This window comes from Corvus brachyrhynchos, unplaced genomic scaffold (assembly GCF_000691975.1).
Source record: "Corvus brachyrhynchos isolate BGI_N302 unplaced genomic scaffold, ASM69197v1 scaffold523, whole genome shotgun sequence".
In the NCBI taxonomy this organism is placed as follows: domain Eukaryota; kingdom Metazoa; phylum Chordata; class Aves; order Passeriformes; family Corvidae; genus Corvus; species Corvus brachyrhynchos.
Window position 1 is genome coordinate 720,661 of NW_008237265.1, and position 24,234 is coordinate 744,894.

Consider the following 24,234-nt stretch of genomic DNA (forward strand, 5'->3'; position numbering starts at 1 on the left):
TGGGTCTCCCTGCCAGGCCATGGGCAGTGCATCTGGCACCCCTGAAGGTGCCTGGAATAAAGACAGGGCTGGAAAAGGCTAAAACTGCTCTGCTACTCCAGTTGGAGAGAGGAGCCTAGAAGCTGAATACTGACAAATTTAAATAAAAAATAAGGCACTTTTTAACAGTATATAAAGGTCTTTCTATCAAGGCCAGATGCCTTTCTGGAAAGTTACTTTAGTCCTACACAAGGTTTTTGGCTCAGGGCAAGGGCAGCTGTGTGAAATGCAATCCCCTGCACTGTTGAGCAGGTCACATTTATGATCTAATGGTCCTGTTTGGCTTCAGATGCTGCGGGTGTCTTGCATTGCTGAGTATCTGGTGAACAGGGAACTAATTCCTACAGGGATTACTCAGGTGCTCAGAAGAGGAGGAGCAGGGAAGGTGGAGAGGGGAGAATGCTTTGGAAAACAGCCTCTGCTCAGGGGTCAGTGACATGGCAGTTTATCCCAAGCCTGCAGAGCAGTATCCCTTGCTTCTCATCACCATTAAGGGATAAACATGTTGTCACTACTCTTTTTCTTTCTTTTTCTGCTGAGTCATTCTATAAATAAAATACAACTTCATTTGGGACTGCTAAATGCCTTAAAATCCCCGTGACACCTCCATGACTTAGGCAGGTTTTACACCTATTTTATAGACATATAAACTAGAGCACAGCCAGGTAAAAGAACTTGAACAAGATCGCCCAGAAACACAGAGGCCAGTTAAATCAATCAGTTCAAGAACCCAGGAGTTGTGTTTCCATAGCCCTGCTGCAACTACTAAATCACGAGAACTACTAAGGAAAGATCCTGCCAAAAGCCACTGGTTTTTGTTTTTTAAAGCCGCAAGGAGCATTTTCCTTAATTCCACAGGGTCTCTCCCTACTACTTGGTGCAGATTAATTAATTACATATTTTTTAAAAGAAATGTAAAGCCTTGGGCAGCCCAAAAGCCATTGAAGTTTTAATTCTCAGAACTATTCCCTGACTTGAGTGTTATCCAGTTCCTATTCAGGCAAGATAGGAATTAAGATTAATGACCCCAAACAAACTGGTATTTCAGAGAATCAGTCTTTGCCAGGCATTATATTCTCATGACAGAAAATCATTGAGGCATAAATACAGCGCTTAGTCATTGGTGTATATTAACAACACCACGTTGTTCCCATAAATGCTGAATACAGTGAAGAGGGAAATGAAGTCTTAAAGTTCATTAATTTTGGTTGTGGCATTTTTTTAGTGAGCAAACCAGAACCTGTGGAAGAAGGGTGTCCCATTCCTGTGCTGCACAGATGGGAAGGCTATTCAGATTCCAGAAAGGCGTCTCTGGGAAGTTGTTTGGGCTTGGTGATGGCTGTCTCTGCAGTGTCTTTTACCAGCTAGATGGTCTGGAGGTGTTTTTTAAAAGATGAATTCATGAAGACCAAGTTTTGAGCAGGGAGAAGTTAAAAACAAATACGTAGCTGTTAGGATTAGTGAGTGTTGTAATATGTGGGATAAAAATGTGTCATTATCTGTCCACATCCCAAGAAGGGGTTTGTGGCTTGAGGGAGTTTCTAAGCAAATGAGAACTGGCATGGAGACAGGAGCATTTCACCTATCCTGGGACCAGCAGTAGTGATGGTCAGCGCTAACACAGGAAGTTATTGTGGCAATTTCTAGAAGCTGTTTGCTTAGAAAAGAAAAAAGAAAATCTTTCTGTGTTTTCACTTCCACACTGAAAAGACATCCCTATGACATCATCTTGTTTGTTCTGACATTGCAGAAAGAATGGAAGAAATAAAATGGCAGAAAAGAGACCAGGAACTTTTATTTTGCTGCCAACAAAAAATAGAGGAAAGATGTAACCACAATATCCAATGGCTACTTTAGTTCTCAGAGACAGTTCAGCAGATGAGTTGTTGTTCAAGGGCAGTTGGGCTCCCAGACACAAGAGCATTCTGTAGTAAGCTTAATTACTCATTTTAATTATGCATTTTAATTAGCAGGGGACTAACACAGTGCTTTTCTCCCACTTTCTCAATAAACCCACTTTGTAATATTACAGAACAAACTTGTAACTGAAAACTCCAACTGTCTGTGGTTGAGAAAAACAACTCCAAGTTCAGGGCTTTTCTTCTTCATGAAATCACATTCAGTGAGCAGGTTACATCCACCTCTGATCATTTTCAGGCGCTTTTTACTAACTTTATTCTGCTCCTGGACAACATGAAGCAATCACCCTGTGCTGCTGCTTCTCCCAGTGGTGCTTCCTACGCCAATATATTGGCTGGCCTGTTGTTCCCTCTAAATGATGTCCTAGTTCTTCCTCTTCTGGCAGTTTCCCTCAGAGCTGTTGTCCTGTCCCTGTACTGTCTTCCCTGCCCCTAAATTCCCTGCTGTAGGAAATCTGCTTTCTTTCCCATTCACTTCAGGGAAGGTCAGGTTAGAGGGGCAGGTAGAAGTAGAGGCAGCTGTGTTCTGGAACGAATTCAGAGGCAGCAGTGTGTGTGGGATGGGTGGGTGGGTGAAGACAGAAAATGCCACAAAATCTTCAGCAAAATAACCAGATCCCAGAAAGCAGCCCCTCACAAACTCTGCTCTCTGTACTCTCTCACTTCTGTACTCTTTCCTACCTGGGACTGTACCTGCAAAGGAGAGATTTGCAGAGTCTGCAGCATTCCTTCACAAACTGAGGCTGTCAGCAGAGTGTGGTGAAGCCAAATAGGCCTCCAGGCTGCTTTGAGAGGAGCCAATCCTAATTTATTTGTAGCTTTGAGCCAAACACAGGCTTGAAAAGGTTCAGGTAAGGATATGATTAGAATAGAGATGAGGTAGGTTTAAGGTGGAGTTGTGATAGGAATAAAGGGAAAAGTAAAGTTGTGCCAACACTTTCTGAAATGTTCCCTCAGGTTTCAGTGCAAATAGCATCTTATTTAATTTCCATGGTGTAAGTGGTGGAAATGCTCCAGAAGTATCTGTTCTTTACAAGGCTTTGATGAAATGTTACAAGACTGGAAACCTCTCATATTATATTTATGTTGTACTTCTCTGCTGCTCCTGGCTTGGGATGAGCTCTGGAACCAGAATCATCGCCTGACAGTTCCAGGTGTTTGCATGTCAGACTCAAGCTGCGACCTTCTCTTAACTCATGTGGTTTAAAAGGCTCAAGGCATTTTGTCTGGCTTGGCTTAGCTGAAGGCAATAATATTTTCATTTATAGGGAAGGTGATTTTTTTAAAATTTGGACATTGCAGCTTCGCTCAGTTTTAAAACCACATTACATAAGCTCCTTTCCCTTGTGATGAGAACCATGTCTCTCCACCACTTTTCTCCAGCAAGAGAAGGTCCACACTGTGTGTGTGACTTCTTGTGGACCAACAGCTGCATCTGCCTGTGAGAAGCTCTCTAATTTTATCTTCTTTCTGGTTTCTCTTTTCCCACCCTTCTTGTCCTTTGCTTTCAGTGCAAATAAGATTTCCTTTAAATTTTACCTAATAAAATATCAGCCCATTTGAGACAATTGTACATGGAAAGAAATTAAAGTTCGGACTAGGAATCAGTGTTCTTCCCAGAAACAGAGCTGGAAAGCGAATAATCTTAATCAAATGTGATGGGAAAACAAAAAGGCAGATGGAGGGCTGAGTTCTCAAATAACTTCTGTACATTTCACTTGCCATCATTGATCTAGTCCCTTTTTGTGCTGGCTTAGAAACTAATGCCAAGTGGACAACTCTGGAGCAGATGATGCTGTATGTTACTCTGGGGAGGAGTTACCACATCATCCAGGGACTGGTATTAAACCAGAGTTAGTGTGACTCTGTATGTGTTTTCTCTAAGCAACCAGAACCTGACAAATGAATGAAGCTCAGCAGTAACCCAGGCACTGTGAGCGTGTATCCTCAAACCCGTTTGGCAAACTGGCACAGAGAGCTATAATTGACCTTACTGAAGTGGCCTTTATTTTCCACAGCTCATGATGTTACACTGAATAGCTCCTCTAATTCATGACACCTGAATAAACATCAGGAAAACCAGTCTGGAATGCACATTCCCCTATCTGCAGCCACCCTGCAGCACAGCCTGGGCAAAGTCCGTCCCCGATCCCTACACCCAAGTCAACTCTAACAATTAAAAAAATGCTGCTGGACTGAAAAGTGCATCCCACTGATAACAGGCTTGTCTGGAGACTTGAGCTGTGCCTCAGCGTGGCCTGCAGTAGTTGTAACTCTGCCTGGCTTTAGGGTCCATTTAGGCATCTCTTTTTTGCTTCAAATATCCCCTGACTGCTCCAAAGCACATTAAGCTGGAAGTTATCAGGCTCCGTACAGAAGAAGAAAAAGAGTACATCTGAACTGGCCAACACCAGCTTTTAACAGACAGAATGCTATATCAAAGAAAGGTTATAAAAACATCCCTGTGGGATAGTTTCTGCAGTTGCTTTGGATGTCATCATCTCTATTTCCTCCTCTGGTTCAATTATTTTCAACAAAAAAGAAAATGTTTGGCTTCTTTGGCTTAAGCTACCGCCTTCCTGCAGTTAAAAAAAGAAAAAAAAGCCACTCTTGAATGCATCCAAGTGTTTTAGCTGAAAGTGATGCCGTTCAGTGCTGCCTGAGCCCGGAGCAGAGGAGCAAACCCAGGCTGCAGTGGCACTTGGGCACGCAGCTGTCCCACCAGGCTCTGCACCCACACAGGCACAGCCAGAACCTGCAGAGGGGAGGCTGAGCCAGCCAAGAGGGGTCCCCTTCCCCAGCCCTTCCAGGGTAGCTGCCAAGTGATTCTGAGCATCCCCCCAGGGCAGGGACTGTGTGAACATCCATGATTCAGGACCACCACCCGCTCCCCTTCCTCCCTGCCCTACCACAGTGACGGCCCAGGAGCCAAACTAGGAACGACTCGTTGTAATTAAGGATAGGTTTGAGCCCTTTTAAAATTGAGCATCCTGCTGAGAAACCCTTGAGCAGAGAGGTAAGGAACTCATGCTGCTTGGCTTCAATAGGCTTGGGTCCTATTGAAGACACAGTTAGAGATGATGTCAGTACCATTTATGGATCCAAGGATATGTTATTTCAGTAGACATTTCATGGTATCCATTATAGTTACAGATGTTGCAAGCTTCAATTATTAATTTATGTGCTCATAACTTTCCCAAAGCCAGATCACTTCTGTTCAAATGTCATTTTGTTCTCCTTTAGAAAGCGTTTTAGGGGAGGGTTTTGACAAAACCTTATTTCCTGTTGTTTAGGTTAAAAGATGGAAAAGCATTTAACTGTGTGTCAATAAAACTCTAATTCTATTCCTTTGAGCATAACATACAGACAAAACAATCTTCCCAATACTTACCACCCACCCCACCTCAGTGTGGTGGACTCCATCCTTACGAGGTCTAGAGCTTAAGCTTGCGTTTCTGGGTAAATTTTTTAAAATAATTAAATTTTTTGAAGTACTGGAAAGCATCTCCGTGTGTGTGTGTGTGTGTGTGTGTGTGCGTGTGCGTGTGCGTGCCACTGCCCTCTGGTGCACAGAGGCAGGAGAGTTTGGCTGCTCTGTTTGGCACCCACCCACCCCTGTTCCTGCTCAGAGCAAGTGCTCAGGGCCTGCTGTTTGGGAGCCAAGCTATGAAAGGAGTTAAATCCCCACCTCCGAGGGATGCAGAAACCACAGTCCCTGTGCAGATCTGTCCTTTCTGTCTCATGTCCCTAGAAAATGCCACATGGAAAGACTGTGCAAGTGTGGTGTCCATCACACCTCCCTCAGGCTGTTGTCTCATCAGCTGCATATCCCAAAATATCCAGAAGATCCAGAAGTGGTGCTGTGCTCCTACTGAGAATTACCAAAGCAGGGCCTAGAGCATCTCTGTCCTTTAGTTCTCTCCTGTTGGACGTTTCTGGAATGTGACAGACTGACACCTTCAAGGCTGAAAGAGTTTTGCCTAATCCAGGGGGATTGGGATAAAATAGAAGGTTTAGCAGGGTAAATATGTTGGGCTACATCCAGGGATAAATGTAACCTGGTCAGTAGTAGCTGTAATTATCCATTATGGACATTAGTGGTTGAAAACCTAAGAAAATCAGCTAAAATCTCAAAAAATGTTTAGGACCACGGCCACACTGCCCCAACACCCCATCAGGAGGATAGCTCTGCTTGCTGTACAGAGCAGGAATTTATCTCATCTGGAGCTGCTCTCTATCACCTGGAGCTGCTGTGCTCCCTGGGGATTTTTTGGGGCAATTAGGATGACTTATCCACGTGTCTCACTCTATGGATTTGCACCTTTTCACGCTATTTTTCCATCAAAGTCAGGTTTCACACGTTTCTGACTCCTAGTTTAACACTAGTGACCATCAAATCTGAGCAGTCACTTTTATTTCAGAATTTGCTCCTAAAGAGATTGGTGTGAGTTTTGCCAATTGGAACATGATGATATCAAGTGCTTTGGAATGATAGTTGGGTGACCTTCTTAGCTGTATTTCACAAATTAATGACTTTTCTCTCTGAAAATGAGGCCTGTTCAACTGTACATCAAGTTCCAAGAGTTCAGTCTCATGGCTTTGAACATTTTAGCTTGATAACAAACTGTAAAAAGTTCTGTAGCCCCGCTTTCTGCAGAAGGAGGGGAATTAGGAGGAAAGTACAGCCTTGGTTTGGTTCCATCTCTGACTTCTTTAAGCTTGTCTATTTAAGCTTGTTTAAACAGTGACTGGGCCATCTCATGTGGATCAGCCTAATAAAAAATCCCTCAAGTATATATATGAAGTCTCACATCATTTATTTCTAGGGGATGATTTCAAGTTTTTATCTTAACTGCTTTATCTTAACAAGTCTTTATCTTAACGGGGGAGGTTGGCTAACCCCTAAACCTTAAATTGTGATTCTTTTCTGGTAATTAAAAAAAAAAAAACAAACCATAGTTGTAAGGGCTGACAAAGACCTCTCTATCAAGTCTGTGCCATTTGTAAGCAGTGTCGCCTCTGTTCTAGTCAGCAGCCACAGGAGCTCAGCTGGGGCCCTGAATGTCAAGCTGAGAGCTTTTTCTTTCACCATAATAAAGGTCCTGCAGGCTAAACTACTGGTAGCCCATCAGTGACATTTCTGAAATCCCTTTGATGGGCTTACACGAGTGTAAAGGTTCCTCCTCAGCAGTGCTGCTGATGGTGTGCAGCAAAGGTGGCTCTTTAGTCGTGCTCACCCTGCCTTGTCTCTGTGTGTTTGCATGTGTGAATGTATTTATATGGGTATGTGTATGGATATACACAGATAGATGAAATATGAGTGTATAGGTAGGACACAAACACCTGTTTGTGCATGCATTTAATATTCTTCTGGGACCTGACATAGAAAGAGCAAGAAAAAGCTACTGGAATCTTATTTTAAAAGCCTGTGGCTGTGGTATCTCACTCAAGCAAAAGCTCTCAGGCACAGGATGGGATTGTTGGGGTACAGGGCCAGGAGTTGGACTCAGTGATCCTGATGGGTCCCTTCCAACTCAGCATATCCTATGATTCTGTGACAAGCACTATTTTTCCCCAAGAATAATTATAAAAATGAATAATTTTGCTAATTCTTAAAACACAGTTCTGGCTTGTTTAGCCTTTATTTCCTTCACTTTGAAATAACCCACTGTAACCTTTCCACTTTTTAGACTTTTGTCTCTAAACTGTGGCACCCAAGTAGGTGGTCAAGCCAATACTTCCTTCTTCCCAGCCAGACACACTGGGAAGAAGCAGCAGATTGTGTTTTCAGGAGACTTAAGAATCTTGCTGGAAAGTTTTGTCAGGGTTATCATCACATGTCAAGGATGATGTCCATATAGAACATAGATTTCCCAACAATGCAGCTTCCTTGGAAAGAAAATTTTGTTTTCTTTAGTTCACTCATTTTGAGTGAATAAAGGAGTCCATGGGGAAGGAGTCAGTCCTTAAAGAAAATACTCATTCTTATAATTACCATGTTCCTGCTTCCTCCCTACCCTGCCAAAATTCACTGTAAAGAAGAGGTGTGGTCATTAAATGCCATCCAAGTGGCACAATTAATGTTCTGTAAATGCAGGATCCTCTGGGTGAAATGATACAGCTGAGTTTAAAAATGTCCAGTTCTGTGTTTGAATACCCGTACGGACATGCACACCCACATGTGCTGAGAGGGTGTGTGGTGTTCATTTTAATTTACTTTTTTTTAGGATGTGACACTTTGATTTTTCTTTCCTTCTTAGAGAGCTCAAAGTACTTTTTAAAGGACTTAATTTCTGTGCAATAGAGCTCATGGGCAAACACTCAAGAAATGCAAAATAAGGAATGTACTCATGGTTCTAAAAAGCGTTTCTCATTCTTCAAACTGATGCCAGTTGTGTGCATTGACAGTAATCCTGTCTAATCCCCTCCACATGAATTATCTTTGTACACCTGCTTTCATTGTCTCACTTATCAGTTTTGAGTACTCAGAACCACAATTTGCAGGAAGGCAAAGCAGCAGAACAAAGCATTAATGCACACACAGCGTGCTACGCTGCAGTTTTGCATTGTAAAGATAAAACGTAGTTGTAGATTTTGGTGCTTGGAGTCAACATCTTCCATTAAGACATTTTTCCTCCTTCCTGCCCTTCCCCCAGCTGATGTGTGTCTGTGTTTGTGTTCCTTGGCAGACTGACTGAAGCACACAGAACAGCTGTGAAAGTCATCAGGAGAATGCAGTATTTTGTGGCCAGAAGAAAATTTCAGGTAAGCAGGAGGATTAATCACAAGTGCAGCTCGTGAGCTTGCCTGACATTGCAGGTGCTCTCAGAGTGGACTTGTCTTGGTGAATGTGGTGTAGTAAGTCAAAGGTATTGGTCAAGTTCTTGGTCTCACATCTTTTGTGGATTTTTTAATGGTGTGGGCAAAATTATCAATGATCCATGGGTGTAGTGTGACACAAACCCCTGACTTTGTGGAGTCAGCATCGTTATTTTTTACTTCTCTTTTCTTACTGCACTTGTTTTTTGGGGTTCTGTGTGTTTACTATACTCACCAATACTTACCCATGCACTAGCAGAACTGAAGAAAAGCCTGCTGTTGAGGTGAAAACACCTCTGTACGGGTGTCTGCAAAAATGCTGATCATAACAAGAATGTTATCAATCATCTGATCAATTAGGGAATGTTCAGTCCCATGCTATGTATGGCTGACAGATCAATAGGCCTCACTGATGAGTACTATGGGTGCAAAGTTGCTTTCATAGGTGTGACCCACATTTCCAAATGTATTTCCCAGAAAGGGACCTCACAGGCCATATTTTATAAAACTGTGGAGCATCTGCCTTCTGGAAATTTGCTGTCTTTATGAAGTGTTCAGTTAATTTTCTCAATCAGGTTAAAAAGTGCTCAAACTAAATGTGCAGCATTGAAAATACTGTTTCATTTTGCCTGTTTAGTGAAACTTCTTATGATAAAACTTGAATGGAATGTGATCCTGATATCATCGTTCTCATTATCCATGGGCTAGAAATGCTATGGAAATGAAAAATTAACTTCTGGACTGATTTTCAAAGCCCTCGTTATTTCTATCTTAAGGTTCATGCTTTTTTGTCCAAGAGGATCCACTGCAAGTTAATAGCCTTTCATAATCCTTTTGAAGAGGTTTTAAAAAAATAAATCAAAAACTTACATTTAAGGCAAGTTTGATTAGAGCTGAGCACTTAAATGCAAGGGATAGAAGTCTGAGATAAGCTCCCAGCACTCAGAAGACTCTGAATTAGGGCAGACAGAATAGCTTATATATTTCCTAATCCCATGCAGACATGTATCTTCAGATAACCCTACCTTTTGAAAGAAGTCTAGGAGAAGTCAGTTTGTTAAACTCAGCAAAAAATGGGAGAGCAGGATTATATTGTAAATATACCAGAGAGATAAACACGATGGGAAATTAAAAAAAAAATAGTAAAAGAAAATAGAGACACCAGTTCTGGAAAATAAAATCAGTTTATAAATGAGTTAGGTTAAAAATTAGGATATTTCAAACCCCTAGAGACCTAATGTTCTGGAGCTGTCAGGCCGTAGCAGTCATGCCAAACCTTAAAAACTGAATTTCATCAATCTATGGAGAGAATTCTGTGAGTCAGTGACAGGGAAAAAGAAGAAGAAGGAATAATCTTTTTTTTCTTCCTTTCTTGGGGCCATGAAATACAGTTTATAGGACTCCCCATGCTAGTTAGATTTTGGGAGTTCAAAGCTGGGTAATATTATTTAGTTTTGCATGCTGACTGTGGAATACTGAGCTCAAGTGGCCAGGATTTGGGATTATGAGCAGAATGAAAGTTGAAGGAGTTGTTCAAGTTCTGCATTTACCACACCTCCCTGGAAGCCCATTATCTCCTGGCTTCAGTTGTATCGTTCTAGCATTTCCTAATAAAAACATGGCAGGGGATTGTGCCAAAGTTTGGCAGGGCATAAGATGCCCAGATCCAAAGCTTTATGGAAAAATAGGAGGGAAGAATGGTGAAAGCTGGAGGGATATTTTTACTCAGCTTCAGAGAGGACTCAGGCAGATTGCAGTGTCCAGCACTTTGCAGCTACAGGATTCGGAGCTGATGGTTTGGTGAAATGGATAACAGACAGAGGAATTCTTTTGAGGGGGTAAAGAAATTTCACTGGGAATGAGTAGAATTAATTATGCGCATACTAGCCCATGGGGGAGAGGGGAGGGGAAGACTCCCCAGCACATCCGGGCTCTGCGCCATGCATGGTGTTTAATAGAGAGTGTCCAAAGGAAAGGATACAGGATTTAGCCAAAATGCTCTCCAGGCACCCCCCACTAGACCATCTAAAGAGTGATACTGGCACTGCTTCTCGGGGTGAAGACAATAGGCTGCTTTTCTGGCCAGAAATAGTGATGTGTCAGCGTCTGCAAAATGTGGAGCTGGGGAAGGGGGAAAAAACCCCAAAAACCAAACGATAAACTGAAAGCTGAACCCTCCCTCCCCCGCAAAGCCTCTGCTCCCAAATGCGCTCAAATGCACACACACACCTCCAAAGCCACTACTCTTCTGGAAGTGTTGGTGCAGGTAAGTGCTGAGTGCAGGGGAGGCATTTTGTCACGAAGAGCTCTCGCTTCCTCAGTCATTTCACAGGATTTGTTTCCATTCCAGTTCCATGCTTTCATTTGAAATTTCTAGGATCGTGTGGCTGCCTTCCAAGCATGACTCCAGCACATACTGTAGGTGTTCAATGCATGTGTGCAGTGGTGCATGCTAATGGCTCTGGCTGAGGCTGTGACAGAGTGCAAACAGACAACAAGATGACTAATGAGCTGTTTTCAGTAATTCCCAATTACTAGATTTGCAGTTCACCTTTGCTTTTTTGTCCCCCCCTTCTTTTCTTGATTCAGAGCCAAAAAGGGAGACATCTTGCCCCACATTTACCATAAGGGTTCTCAAAATGCTGGTCTTTCCAAAAGGCCGTGATTTGTGTTTAAACCTCCACAGACACATTGATTTTACTTGCTAAAATTTCACCGTGCTGCACCTTTTATAACCACATCACTTTATGCAAATTCACTAGACCTGTTTCAAAATTCAGCCACAGTAGTTGCAGCAAGAAACCAAAGCTTGGCAGAAGCATCTGGGTTCTCCTTAGGATGGGAATAAAGCTGGGCAGGTGGCAGTTTTTTCACTCTCTTGCATTTTTTTATCTGTCCTTTTTTATTTGAATTGCACCTTTTTTTTCTGATCTCAAAGGTATCATGAAAGACAAAGGAGCACAAACAAAACCCACGTGCGGCAGTCCCCTGAGTTATGCAGAGCATCTGTCCTCCCTGTTCCTCAAGCAGCAATATTTCTGTCACCAGACATCTTTGGTCTTAAGAGACATATGATTCTGGGTCCAAGTGTTCTGAGTTGGGCCAATCCCTGGGGTTCAGTCCCCCGACATTATGATTAACAGATGGCTTTGGAATGAGCCAGGAGATACCGCACATGAGAGTCCCAGATAAATTACCCATCCTGGGTTCATGTTTCTCAAATACACTGGGAAGGGCTAATATTTTGCTCAGTATGGAGTAACATGAAGACATGACTCTAACTGGCAGTAATGGGAATCATTTGGCTCCATCTCCACAACAAATATTCATTCACTCCCACAACGGCTGCATACTTTTTATTCATTACGACAACTGTTGCAAAATGGCAGGCAAATAAGCTCTGGAAGATAAAAAAACAGAATGAATGCCTGACTGAAATAAAAATCCAGTTTGACCAATACTCACCTTTCAACGTGCTGCCTGCCTCCTTTCCCAGCAAGCTCAGAAGCCGTACGATGTCCGTGACGTGATTGAGCAGTACTCCCAAGGACACCTCAACATGATGGTTCGCATAAAAGAACTTCAAAGAAGGTAGGCCCTGTCCACCTCATGAAATATCTGATTTCTCTAGTGCCAGCTGGCTTTAGGAGAGATGTGTACTTAATGAACAGTAATTGTCCAAAATTGCAAGCACAACAGGGAGCACAATATCTGGAGGATTTAACTTGGAGCCATTTTTAACCCTTTTTATGACCAAGTTTACAATTATCCTTTATTCTCCTCTCCTTTTTCTCCAAGTGGAATTAAAAGAAATTAAGGTGCATGCTGTGAAGTTTATAGTGTGATCCAAGCTTTTCTGTCCTCTTCTTAGAAAAGGAAAACTTTTCAAATAATGATTTACCTTTCTGTTTCCATTCTGTGGTTCTCCACAACTGAGAGAAATCTGGTTTGCCTGTGCTGCACTGTCTGGAACTTTTCCCTGCCCACATTCCTCCATGCACACGCTTTCTCCAAGTTTGGGGCTTGCAGCTGAAATATTTTGCCACAAAACTATTCTCTTCTGTTTCAGCACCAAGTGCTTTTCTCTTTACAAATTAATGCTGTGGACAGGGACATCAGAATGAACTCCCCCAGCCCTTAAATGAAATGAAAAAAAAAATTCCTATTGAATGGAATCTACTGTGTCAACATATATAGATATTAAATCCGCCTGCATGAGGCTCTAGGAATAGTTGCAAATGTTATTAAGAAGTCATTCTGTTTGTATAGTCTTTGTTATTAGATTACATAGGACACGGGAGAGCTATGTTTTAGTTACAACTTGAAAGTCTGAGAAATATTAGTACTCAAGAAAATAACAATAATAATATGGTTTGATTTTGGAGGAAAAACTCTAAAGAGCTGAACTGTTGACTGTGTGTGCATAAAGTCATGCTGGTATCATGTTTTTGCTTGTTTTGGTTTGGGTTTAGAGCTACTGTAAATTCTCATGTAAATTATGCTCCCGTGCTTAGCAACAGAGTTTAAGTTGCTTGGTAATTGCTCTGCTGGTAATTCTCTGTTTGCTTCTCAGGTTGGACCAATCCTTGGGAAAGCCAGGTCTTTTCCTCCCAGGTATAGTGACTGCATTTTATGCAAAATTATTATCTTCATAACTTTGGGAAAATACCCTTGGCTACTGTAGTGTGGATTTATAATCCAGCCAATTATACATGAATGTAATTCTGTTAAAAAGTCCTGGAATGCCTGTGCAAAGATAAATACCTTTCATTCAGGTGGTAGTGGAATAAATGGAAATTAAGAATAAATGTTGAGATGTATATTAGTACATGATGAGATGGAAATATCCTGAGGGAAATTCTTCCACGAAAATATTCTTTCTAAATCTTTTGGTCTGGGATTACAATATATGTTGATTCCACTTAGAAAGGTTTCTTCCTTTCTGAACTCAAGACTCATATCCCCAAGTGACTTGGAGCACGACTGAGGGTGGCAAAGTAATTTCAGAGCCTCTAAAAAATGGCAAGTTGTCAGTGGTTAATATTATCAGGACAAGGAATATCATTCAAAACACATTTTCAACATCTGATTGCTTCAGAAGGCTCAGTAGGACAATCCTTTTTCCCTGTAGCTGGTTTTGGACCACAGGAAAAGAATCTGTCAGCTTGAATACTTCTATAAATATTTATACATGGGGATTCATTCCACAATGTGCAAGCTAAATTTATGGAAAAACATCCCTTACCTCCAAAAATGTATTATTTTATTTCAAGTATAGCATTACCGAACTGGAATTTGTGCTCAAGAAGACCAGTCTTAGAAGCACGTTTTATCAAACAGTTTCTGGTTTCAGAGGAGATGAATAATTAGAAACTCATTGTGAAATAATGTTCTGAGAGGTAAGAGAAGCTGAAGATGTTCAGGAAGTTTGGTCTCACCAAATCTTGAGTCAAAAGGGTCATAGAAACCACTGGGAGGGTCTTAGGTGGGCCTGTGGCTTTGAACAAGTGTTGGAAAGAATCTAAAGTACCAAGGAACTGACTGGAAAAGGTAGAATGGTGGTTAGGGATGCAGAAGCTGGTGAGCTCAGTTAGAGGTTTGCAAGACCAAAACCAGAAGTTACTTGATCTAGTAGTCATTTTATCTAAGCCCTCCAGAAATCCAAAAATATGGTAAGTGGTTCCAGAGAAATGGTCTGCAGAACTAAACCTAGTTTGCAATTACTCCTGGTGTTATCCAACCTGCCTTTACTCCCAGGATTTTCCAAGCGGTGAACAGTGATGAGCAATATTTGTCTGTTTGGGGTGAAAACAGATTTTTGCACTATCCTTCTCCTCTAGAAAAAGAGTTATCCCTGAGTTTCCCTCAGAATGCATGGCTTATTCTACACTGAACATGGATTTTCAATATAATACTTTTCCAGGCATTGCTAAAACCCTCATTTTTAACAATATGGGTGTTTCCCCCAGACTGTGTTATTTCTGTACTGATGATAAGCAAAAAAGAAATGACAATGCAAAGAAAATTAAACTGCCAAGAAGAAAAAACATGAAAAGAATTTTCCTTTCCAGCTCCTTTTATTTTTTTCCTTGTTTTATTATACTCCCATTCAAAGAATCTTAAGGTCTGATTCCAAGCCCGTTGAAATGAACGGGAATCTTTCCAGTGACCTCAGTGGGTTTGGATCAGGCTGTTATTGAAACCCTGTTGTGGACTTTGATAATATTATATAAAGTAATTGCAGCCTGTCTATAGTACTATTACCTTTCAAAAGTGAATGATGTCATATAAGACCCAGAATGTGAATTCACTGGAAGCAGTTATTGTTATTTTTCAAGTTAGTTTCTGCGAGATAAAAAGCACTAAAAGCTGTGTTAAAACAAGATAAGGATACGAGAAGAGAATAAAAGCCATGCTGGGTCAGAGCAGTCCTGACTCTGACGGAGCCAAGAGCAAGGTGCTTTGGGAAATGTGTAAAAAAGCCTCCAACCTTCCCATCAACTTTCTGCCTGTTGCACATCAGAGGCTTCCTGACAAGGTTTCAGTATGTGTAGTGTCCAAAATGGTTTGTCCTCAACCAACTTGCCTAATTACCCCTTTAAACTTACAACATCTGCCATATTCTGTGCAAAGAATTCTCATAATTTCACCCTCACGTGTGCATATTGTGAGGAATTCTCCCTTTTTGCTTGTTTTGGTCTTGGCATCTCCTACATTTCTTTCAAACTCCTAAAAGCAGGAGTGGATTTAAAAACACTAAGATAATGAATCAATTTTCCAAGGACCTGGACCCCACTTTTATACATAGGAATAACTCCACCTTTAGGAGTATACTCAGAAGACTCTGTCTGGGTTTCATTGGAAGCCTGTCCCAGTGTTCCAGGGGACACCATTTTGTCAGATGAAACAGATTCCTGGCATAATAAACACATGCCTTAATAATGGAGAGTGTTGATGTAGAGGCAAAGAGCATATTAATTAAATCTATGGAATCAACGAAGTAGACACGTGCAACAACACAAATAAAGAGAGTGTCATACTTGACCTTCACTGTGCACAATGGAGTTAACTGCTTTTGAATGCAATTTTTGAGGCTTACTGTAGCTTTTCAGGGGATAAGGTGAAGAACAATACCAAGGTAAAACAAAAGATCCTGTGTTGGGTTCAGAAAAGTATGCAAAAAGCTGATGTTTATCAGCAGTTTATCTGAACCTCTTGGTTCTGCATGACACGGGTGGGAATGCCTGAAGAAGAGGGCTTTCTTACAAAATTTTGACAGTTCCATTGTTTGCTTTTTTTTTTCATTAAGTCCCACCTACGCTTTCTGATACTTTTCCCTTCCCGTCTGTTAAGAAGAAATTGGGTCACTGTATCATTTAAAGCATAATAAATATGATCAGCTTAACTTTTATCTTTTTTAAGTCAATTAATATTTGAAATGAGAGATACACATATTTCTGCAGGAACTGATTTATCCCACCCCTCCTGGAGATGAAAATATTTTGGCAGTTTACTTTTTAGGCTGTCCAAAGGAAACCACAAGTGCCTGATCCAGGACTATACCTTATCTTTTTTTAATTTCTTCTACCAATCAGCTGTAAAAGGCTCTGACAGACAAGAAAAGAGACTCCAACCAAAAGTCACCATGACTGAGGCAATTTGTTACCTGCCATTTTATGGGTTTAAAGGGGCAATCCTGACCTTCTTTTTCAGCAGCACACAGTTTACAAACCTAAGAATCCAGATCTTGCCATAAGCTCATCACACTTATCCCTATGTGGAGCTTTGGCAGAGCTGAAGCAAACACAGGTCCAGAAGGCTGCATTTGCACCAAGTTAGCCAAAAGAAGGCAGCAGTGTCTCCTGGGCTGGTCTGCTTTCTGAGATACCATTTACAAAGGTTTTGAGATGTCTTCAGCAATCTGGAATATTCTTGGTGTCACAATGGTCAAATTCCTCATTTTCTGTGTAAAAGAAACTGATGGCTTTCAGATAAATTTGAATATTTTTGAATTAGTTCCCCTCTAGCTGTGTGAAAATCAAGGAGGGACTCCTGCACTATAAAGAAGGGTCGTTTCTTGCTTTTTCCATTTTCAGACCATCTCTCTGCAATTCATTCACTGTCCTAAAGCTCCTCATAAGTACTTTTTCCTAAGCAAAGGAAAAAAATTGATTTTCTTTAAAGTTTGGTATATTCTGATGAGATGGAGCACATTAACTGTGTGAAAAAATAAGATTATTGTGCCATTCCTCCTTTGATTTGCTTTCTTCCTCCTTCTTACGTCAGTATATGTTATTTATATCACGTGCTTCCAAGAGCTATCATCTGTTGAACTGGTGTAAAGCAAACCTAAGAAAGGTTTTGGGGGTTTTTGTTGGTTGGTTTTTTTTTTTTTTTCTTTTTTTTTTTTTTTTACAAGAGGCATCTCCTGTTCTTCACTAGGAAAACAGATGGGTCAGCTTTGTGAAAATATTAGGAAATGAATGCAGGATTGTGTTGTTTTGAAAGTAGAATAGTATGTATACTCAGGGAATAAATGTCTGTATTAATAAATACATATTAATATTATTTATCTATATTAACAACTATTCAGTCTCCTGGATTAGAATGCCTGTTGTTTATTTACTAGTGTTTTCTCTGATTCAAATCTAAGTATATAAATAATGGGTTTGTATCATACCAACCATGTGACACAAGATCTTTCCAATATTTTTTTTATTTCTGAGTTAAATTTTTTCCGTATGTATTTTCATCCAGTTCTAAGTAATTGTGTTTCCTTTCATCATGATCATGCCATGTGCCCTTTCCCTCTGTGCCTCTCCCAGAAGTGCTGCAGGATTGCTTAGCTGGTCTCTGTTTTATTGCAGCCCAACACAAAGAGCAAAAACTCAATACTAAAGGAAAGTTATTTTGGATTGCAAAGCGAAGACTGGAGGAATTTAGATGTTTCAGATTTATAGTTGGCCACACAATCTTTTCAATTCTGTAAGAACAAATAATCTAATCATGTAGGAAGTCTAAAATCATCTACCTAGAAGAGACTTGAGAGAGATAACAAACATGCAGTAGAAATCAAATGTACTCAAGTGACTTTATCTGAACTTGTGCCCACCCCACTTACCCCAGTGTTCGGTGTGTTGTGCACACACCACGTTTGCTTTTAAAGATGGTCTTTATTAGAAGGAAAACTTGTAAAATAGGGCTGGATGCTCTTCCCAATGGAGGCTGATAAGAAATTGGGGAAGATCACAGCATTTTGTGACTAGCACAGTCTGCATGCCAGCAAAGGGCTGCATGAGACACAGCTCCCTCCATGTGCATCATTCCTCCCACTCCTGATTTTCCACATCTTCTAGCAGTGCCACTTACCACAATACCACTTCTTACTGCTTATCTGCTTCCTATTTTCTTGTTTTCTCATCCACACAACTTTCAGGAATAACTAAAATAGGAAACATTATTAGTAAGGTTTGGGATGTCTTGGTGATTATCTGAAGGATGGAATTAGAGCTGGTTAGGAAATTATTCTTTTATTATTTAGAAAAACAAAAAGCTTTCTGAAGTATTTCTTCAGGTTTGGGGGACTTTTTGGTGTTAGACCTAAACAAAAACACTACCTGCCCACTGCTGTTCAAACCACATCCCAAATTAGAAATCCTTAAAGTCATGATTTTTTCTGATATATACTTGGAAAGATATACAGATTTCCTAACTAGAAAGTAGACAGCAGGGCCAGTTATCTCATTTTAGGCAGAAATGAATACAGAGATAAACTTGTGCCTCAACCACTTATATTTTAACAAGCTTCTGAGGTTGTGAATGATGAATAGCACACATGTATGAGCCAAGCTGTGTCATTTATTCTCTGTCCCACATTTTCTTTCCTGACTTTATTTGCTCCTGCAGGTGCTCTGGGGAAACACTTCTCTTTTCTAAGCCTGCAAAGAGGGGCCAAGGGTGCAGGACCTTTCAAATGTTCTGGGTGATGTGTGGAGGAGAAGGAAAGCCCAAAGTTTGCTTGCCAGTATTGCTTTTGCTTATCTTCCTCTCGGGTTTGGTGCATGCAACACAAGTTATCTTGAGGTGAACTTTGCTGCAAATAGATCCCTAAACGTATCCCATTAGCAAATGTATATGGTAAAGCAAGTACCACTCCCTGAGAAATCCAGGAAGGCGAGTTCCCTGCAGGAGGAACACACACACAGGCACTCACTGTGAGCTCTGATGCAGTGTAAATTCATATCTCAGCCTAACTTCCATCAAGCCTTGCTCATGCCCTAAGTAAAATTGACTTAGACAGCTTTAAAAACCAAACCTTAATCACTCATAAAAATGGAGCGATGTGTGAAAAAATCCAGGAGTAATTACTCCATCCCGGTTTTGGAAATATAGTTTAGTAGAAAAATTGTCCAACTTCCATCGACATCAGCTTCTAAGATATTTCAGTATCAGGCCGTGGTTTTTAACTTGTGGATGCTTTTTCCCAACTCAGAATATGTGTGGCTTTGTGCTTCATTGCCTGTGCAATAACACCCTCAAACTATGGCATTCCTTAGCAATAGATCCCAGGAACAGAAAGGATAAGACCCCATTTTCCACAGCTTTCACTCCTGGCTCCCAATCCCACCCTTTGCAGTGGAATGTGTAACTTTGGAATGTGGGCTTTACTAACCAGGTCTCATAAAGAGTGGGAGGGAAAATGAGGATGCAAGAGCTTTTCCCAGTGTCACTCCTTTGCAGGGAGGCGATGGATGGATGGATGGATGGATGGATGGATGGATGGATTTATAGACAGATGGATCAATCTCTGCCACTCCAGCCCTTGAACCCCTGGACAGTGCTGCCTCCTAGACCTGCAACCTCAGTGGAAAACTGTTCTGATTCCTTTATGTATAGCAAGTTTACCTTGCTCAGGCCAGTGATACTCAGAACTGGAGGTGTGCCCAGGTACCCTGCCCATTCCATCTAACTACATACAGTTCACTCAGATAATTAAACAGGTTACTCCAGACTCCACCTATAGTCCTTCATGTCCACAGATTGCCTCTACCAAGGTCCAGGTTGCCCTTCAGACTAACTGAATCTTGTCAGTCTGACAAAGTAATTCCCTTCTCTCCAGCCACGCTCTTTCACTTCTGTTTCATTCTTTCTCGTTACGTTCATGCATTTTATGGTACCCTACTATTACCAGCTTCTTTTCTTTTTTGCTTTAAATACCACAGATATAATTCTTAGTTTGAATTTATTCTCCACCTAATGAATGTCCCATTTTTATTCTCTTTCTTTAGAAAAAGGGGTAGACAAAGGATACTACAGTATAGGAGCCAGACTGATCCGGCTGGAGGATAAGGTAAGTGCATGAAAGCTTGCTTTTTTTTTTCTGAGCAATGATATCTGATCTAGAGACCTGCAAGATAGTATCTTGGTATGATTTACTTTAGAATTACAGGGCTCCATAATAAAGAATAATATCCTAATTTTGGTGAGGGAGTTGATGAAGTATCATGTGCATGTTGCTCAGCATTAACCGTTTACCTGCTATGCAGTTTTGGTTCTAGATTATAAAAGGAGCTGCTTTCATGTTGAAGTCAAATCACACACCTTGTATACAAGTGCTGTGAACTGGCTGGTGTTTGTCACACAGGAATTAGTGAATTAAACAGAAATCTTAGTGTCAGAAATCTTTGTGACGAGCAGTTGACATCCCAGTTACAAATCCTGAAATTCTTTAATGTTTACTGCATTTTTCCCCCTGTGCAGTTACCTTTGCACATTTTCTGCCCCTCCCTCACCGTCTTCTCTCCAGGAGTATTTGTTATTAATTAGAGTTACTTAGAGGTGTGCCCAAAGGCCACAGTTCAGTGAGGCTCTATTGTCTTAGACCTCTTCCAACATTCTCCAGAGCTTTTTCCACTCAAATAATAACAAAAATACAAGTTTGCTCAAAACTCAGACTCTATTTCTCTAGCAGTCAGCTCTCTTACCCACCTCTAAAAGCTGGTGTTCCTCCACGGGGCACTTTGTGTGGGCAGGAGCAGTACAGTGGCTTTGGTGGGAGGTGTGATGTGGCTGAGACAAAAGTCCATTTGAATTTGGTGTATCCATTGCCTGTTTGTGTCCTTGTCTCACTCAAATTTGTCATGCAAATTCTCTTTTCACTTTTTTCTGGGGAAGTGAGGCAAGAAGGAAAGAGGAAGGAAACTTCTCATAATTCTTAAGAACTGTGCATCTTGCCAAAAAGCAGAAATTGACATTAAACTAATACAATCTCTTGCCTAATTTTTAATCATCATTGCTAGGGCAACATAGGAAATATGTGACACTGCACTGTCAAAGGACCAATTTTCTTTGATTTTTAGCTTTCTTGCACTGTGTCAAAGAATCAGCCTCAGATAAAGACATTATCTGGGCTAACTTTTAAAGTGGATTGGTCCCTTGTGCAGACACAGCTGTTCAAAGTGAAAATGGCTTTCATTCAGATTGCCTTACTCACTTCAAAAGAGATAAATTGCTCTGTGTATTCTGTAAATTCATACCAAGACTTCATTCAGATTTCTTGAATGTGCAGATAAAGAGAAATCCCCAATACAGATTGAAAATCTAGCAATAAAAGTATCTGTGATAATAGCTGGAGTGCTTTGAGTGAGAAATACTGCTGGTATTGTAAATACCTCTGGAAGCAGCAGTTCATGGTCTCCTGGCTGCTCCATATTTATGAAGAAGAGAGGTGAGAAAGTTTTTAGTGTGTCTGGCCTTGGTCCAGCTTTAGCACAATGTGCTGTGGATTTGATCAGTTTTATTTCAAAGCCTGACTTAGAGTGCTGCAGAGGCATCTTGGTATAAGAAGAGGAATGTTACAGGAGATGCAGGAAATGCTGCAGTGACTGATCTCTATTGCAGATACCTGCTTGTGTTCTGCCTTTAATTTAGGCGTGATCTAAATAAAGTCAGTCCAAGCTCAAAGCATTGGTGAGCGAGACCAAGCTGCCCTTTTGTTTGAAGAATTAAACTTGGTGCTTTAAATTTTGCATGGGAACTGGTGATTGCTCTCTCTCTCCACTTATTGTTGTGGAGAAAACACGTAGAAAAGAATAAAAATGCGTCAAGATGTTTTCGTAAGATGAGTCAATCATTGCAGTTTCGTTTTTGTTCTCAGACCAAACTGCAAGTGTAAAATAAAATGCCAGATGCAGAGAGAACCGAGGGTATTTAATCTTTTAGTACAAATTATCATTCCTTCAGGTGTACAGGGCTTCAGTCTCATATCCCTGCTAAGAAAATAGATGAGGTGCAGAAAAAGGGCAAATATTTGTTGTGTTGGTTTGCTCGGGGTTTTGGTGGCATAAGTTTGGGGTTTTTGGTTTGTTTGGGGTTCTTTTTGTGTTTGCATCTTTTTGGCACATCAGGCTAAAATACATGTTTACATAATAAATACAAAGCTAAGCTTCCCAGCTATCTCTGTTTTAATGGGACAATAGAAACTACTGCATCCTGCTGTCAAACTGCTTCCCCTAAATTATTTTCCCATGTCTCATGGGCTCTCATGCCCTAACAATTCACTCTGTAGTAGCTGCTATGTGCCCAAATGTGAAACAATATTGGAATCAGGAAGGACAAACTGAGTTTCAATCTCTGAGGAGAATAAATGCAGCAAGGGCATGTCTGACATCAGGCTCCAGCTGGTGGTGAAAAATGATCTCCCCGTTGGAACTAGAAAACCTTTGGGATCAACCTCTTTCCCCTGGAGAAATTATTTTAACATTCAGTCACCCAGTCTAGTGATGGCAGCCTCCCAAAAGAGTGACACATCTGATAAAACGACACATTTTTGGACAAAGGCCAGTTAGTGCAGACTGATAAAAATGCAGTGTGGCTTTGAGCATTTTATCTGCTTAAATAAGCTGCATCAATAAGCCATGAGCACACCTCTGGTCCAGACTGACCTTTCCCAGCAGCATTTTGCAGTTCATTTGTTTTAGCTGTCTCTCCAGAGGGGAATCAGAGTGTGACAAACCCATTGAGAGCTGTGTGTTGTTCTGCATAAAACCGTAATTGCTCTTCTTGCAAAGCAAGGGAGAGAGAAGCACACTTTTCTGATGGCTAAGATGAACTCCATTCCCTGGAGAGCTTTGCTGTTATTTCACTTGAAACATCGCTTTTGCTGTACAGAAAGGCAGAGGTGCAGGTCTCTGAAGGGGTTGCTTGGTGAGAGGTAGAAGCTTTGAGGCAAAAATGTTTCAAAGATGCAAAGATAACAACCTTCCATTCATGTGGCATGAGAGCACTGCCTGCAGCCTCTCTTCTGTGACCAAACAGGCTCCTTCTGGGAGTTTGAAGTAACAGGGAAGAGGTAAGAACCTCATCCAGTCTTTGGATGATGAAGCACCATGAGACTCCAGCAGAACACAGAAAAAAATATACTCTTTTTTGCCTTTAAGCATTGCAAAGCTGACTAGAAACAGGTAAAATGCATGGTGGCAGCTCTCAGGCAAAAAAATCCAAACCCCTTTTTGGCAACATCAATGCTGTGCAAGGCTTCACTCCTCTCACTGACATGGCACATTGCATAGTGTGAGTTTGCCTGGAACACTTTTCAGCCTATTTTTCCTTGAGTAGGGCATAAAATTCTTATTTTGTTGTGGCCAGTGTAATAACCTAGTGTGGTTCTTTTCACAAAAAAATCCATTGGGATGTTTAGAGAAAGAATGGGGCTTCTTTCCCAACACGTGATGTGTGCCATTTGGCCGACCCCTCCTTTGGTTCCATGGCAGGGTTTAATTTTATTTTGTGGTATGTAGCCATTGACAGATCCTTTTGAAATGTATTAAGAGGGAGATTGGTTCCAAGATGATGTTCTAGAGCTGGCGTTAGTTTCTTTTCAAAATTGTAAACTAATGCTTCTTTATGATGAAATGAGTATTCTTTCTTTTCCTTTTCTTTTCAAAATTAGAAAGAAAAATCATGGTGTGCTATGTCCAACTGCATGGCAACCTATAAATAAAAACAGGAGAGAAAAGAATCTGCAAATGAAAGGTTAGAAAGGACAGCTGTGTTGTCTTTGAAAAAGAAATCTATTAGGTATTTTTATAATTACATGGCAGTCTTTTTTATGTGGTATTTACAGTTATGATTTACGTCCATATTACCATAACTATTTCCATACTTATAGACAACATGTGATAATGCTGAGAGCCAAAAGCAACCATTTGGTAGCATTTAAAAAATGCAGGAACACTAAGAGAAAACAGGGCAGTAAAGCAGAACCCTTCTGAGTTTTATCCATCTGAGTAATGAGAGCCAGGACAAAAATGTCATCCAACATAAACAAATGTAGAGGTTGGGTTGTGGTGGTAAACTCTCTCTTTACCAATTTAAACACTTATTTTTGAGTTGGGAGCTAAAAAGATGGTCTCAGAGAAGAGTGGTAACAATGGAGAGATGGATGTTTGTGAATCTG

The 24,234-nt window shown here is 40.9% G+C and overlaps 1 protein-coding gene across 2 annotated transcripts in view; it reads left to right on the plus strand.

Annotated features, from left to right (window-relative positions):
* Window positions 1–24,234, plus strand: part of LOC108445764 (potassium voltage-gated channel subfamily KQT member 1-like) — a 289,498-nt gene that overhangs the window by 83,118 nt on the left and 182,146 nt on the right. For both annotated transcript variants that reach the window (XM_017730544.1, XM_017730543.1), the window contains exons 2-5: window positions 8,648–8,723; window positions 12,274–12,368; window positions 13,351–13,391; window positions 20,066–20,127. In XM_017730544.1, the coding sequence (XP_017586033.1) occupies window positions 8,648–8,723; window positions 12,274–12,368; window positions 13,351–13,391; window positions 20,066–20,127 (274 nt within the window). The remainder of the gene's footprint in view (window positions 1–8,647; window positions 8,724–12,273; window positions 12,369–13,350; window positions 13,392–20,065; window positions 20,128–24,234) is intronic.